Source organism: Trypanosoma grayi (genome assembly GCF_000691245.1).
Source record: "Trypanosoma grayi strain ANR4 Tgr_12_V1, whole genome shotgun sequence".
NCBI classification, from domain to species: Eukaryota; Euglenozoa; class Kinetoplastea; order Trypanosomatida; family Trypanosomatidae; genus Trypanosoma; species Trypanosoma grayi.
The window spans coordinates 4,343-5,964 of NW_008825631.1; the positions used below are offsets into that span (position 1 = coordinate 4,343).

Here is a 1,622-nt window from a genome sequence, read left to right on the forward strand (position 1 = left end):
GTCGCAGAGTCCAACTGCAATTAGTTTCCTACACTAGAGGGATACAACACGAAACAAAACAAAGCAAAACAAGTGAGAAATGAACGCAGCAAAACAAGAATCACAGGTTAAGCAACACGACTTAAAGCCAGCAAACCAAGCACAAGATAAAAACAAAGTCGTTCAGGCTCCCACTCGGTCACCTTGCCTCCACACGTTCCAAGGCACGCTCATTGAATCTTTTGGCGGCTGTCTCCATGAAGAGACGATCAGCGCGACGACGTTTGCGACTCTCCCTCGCCTCATGGATAACCTCGTCGAGGCGCGCCGCGTTGTGTGGCGCGGCCGGTAGCGACACTGACTGCCCCGTCCTGTTGTCAACATGTTCAACCTTGCAATTGTCAGCATATGGCACGGGGGTGATTGGCATTGGTATCAATGTGGATGGCTCCGCTTGTGTGCCAACATGCTGAGTCTCCTCTGACGCCGCGCCACACCTGCTGCTGTCACACGGGACCTTCCGCGCCATGTGCGTCCTCAATCCCGTGTCGTCATTATTAGAACAGTCGTCATGGAGTACATCTGTCGCTGTCGACGAGGAATGCACAGCAACAGCCGACCGCTTTTCTTCAAGCTGCCGGACGTACGCCTCGAGTGGATCAGCGGCATCACCACCGTCCTCGATGACGCTAGGCGCTTTCGATAGTGTTGCGCATTGCCGATTGTTCTGCCGCTTCAACGCCGCCATATATTGTGGCGTGACAAATACACCAACCTCAAGATCCTTCTCCACAAGCTCTGAGTTACTTGCTTCTTCACGCCTCTGCTTTTGTATTCTTCGCAAGAGCACCACCTCGCGAGCATCCTTACGCAGCTGCAGCGCCTCGGCAATGGAGGCTTGAAATCGGCTCGGCTCCTGTCCTGACCCGACACCACCACTACTCGAAGCTGCTGCCACCTCACTGCGCAGCATCGAGCGACTGCCGGCCTGCATACGCCTTCGCTCCTCAGCCTGCTTGTTCTCCTCAGCAGTCAGAGTAAAGCGCGACACTCCACCATTTTTAATCGGCATGGCCGACGCAGGTATCCCATTCTTTCCGCATGCACCCATCGGTAAAGAAACAGTTAGTTCCTGATCATTATCCCTGCAAGATCCCTCTCCACCTCGCAATCCACCAGACGAAGACGAAGAGCTAAAGCTATCGTCGTCAAACAGAGACATTGAGCCTTACTTTATGAATAAACTCGTGCCGACGACGTTACCTTCCTCAACAAACAATGCACCGTGTCACACAGGACCATACCTCAATGAAAAAAAGACAATTAAAAAAAGCAGAAAAAATAACGCACCACAGCACGGCAAGGGGAGTGAAACTCAAGTACCCAGAGAAAATGTCAACTTAAATAAACATCGAAGGAGTACAAAACACACAAAATTCTCGGGGTTGCGAGATAGGGTTGCAGGGACAAAAACACACCGCTGGCCCAACCGACAACACCTGCAGCAGAAACACAGGAGCATACTCCAGCGCCGTCAGAAAAAGAGAGAGAGGAGGGGAGGGGAGGGAAAGGGCAACCAGCACCGATCAGAGGATATGTTACTGTACGTCAATCCAGGGGTCTGAAACACGGACCATATCAGT

General features: G+C 52.1%; 1 protein-coding gene across 1 annotated transcript; it reads right to left on the minus strand.

Annotated features, from left to right (window-relative positions):
* Positions 1-178: 178 nt before the first annotated feature.
* On the minus strand, positions 179-1,201 carry DQ04_00121020 (hypothetical protein; the record flags this gene model as incomplete). The annotated part of the gene is made up of 1 exon (XM_009308197.1): positions 179-1,201. The coding sequence occupies one exon, from the start codon at positions 1,199-1,201 to the stop codon at positions 179-181; it is 1,023 nt and encodes a 340-aa protein (XP_009306472.1).
* Positions 1,202-1,622: the final 421 nt, after the last annotated feature.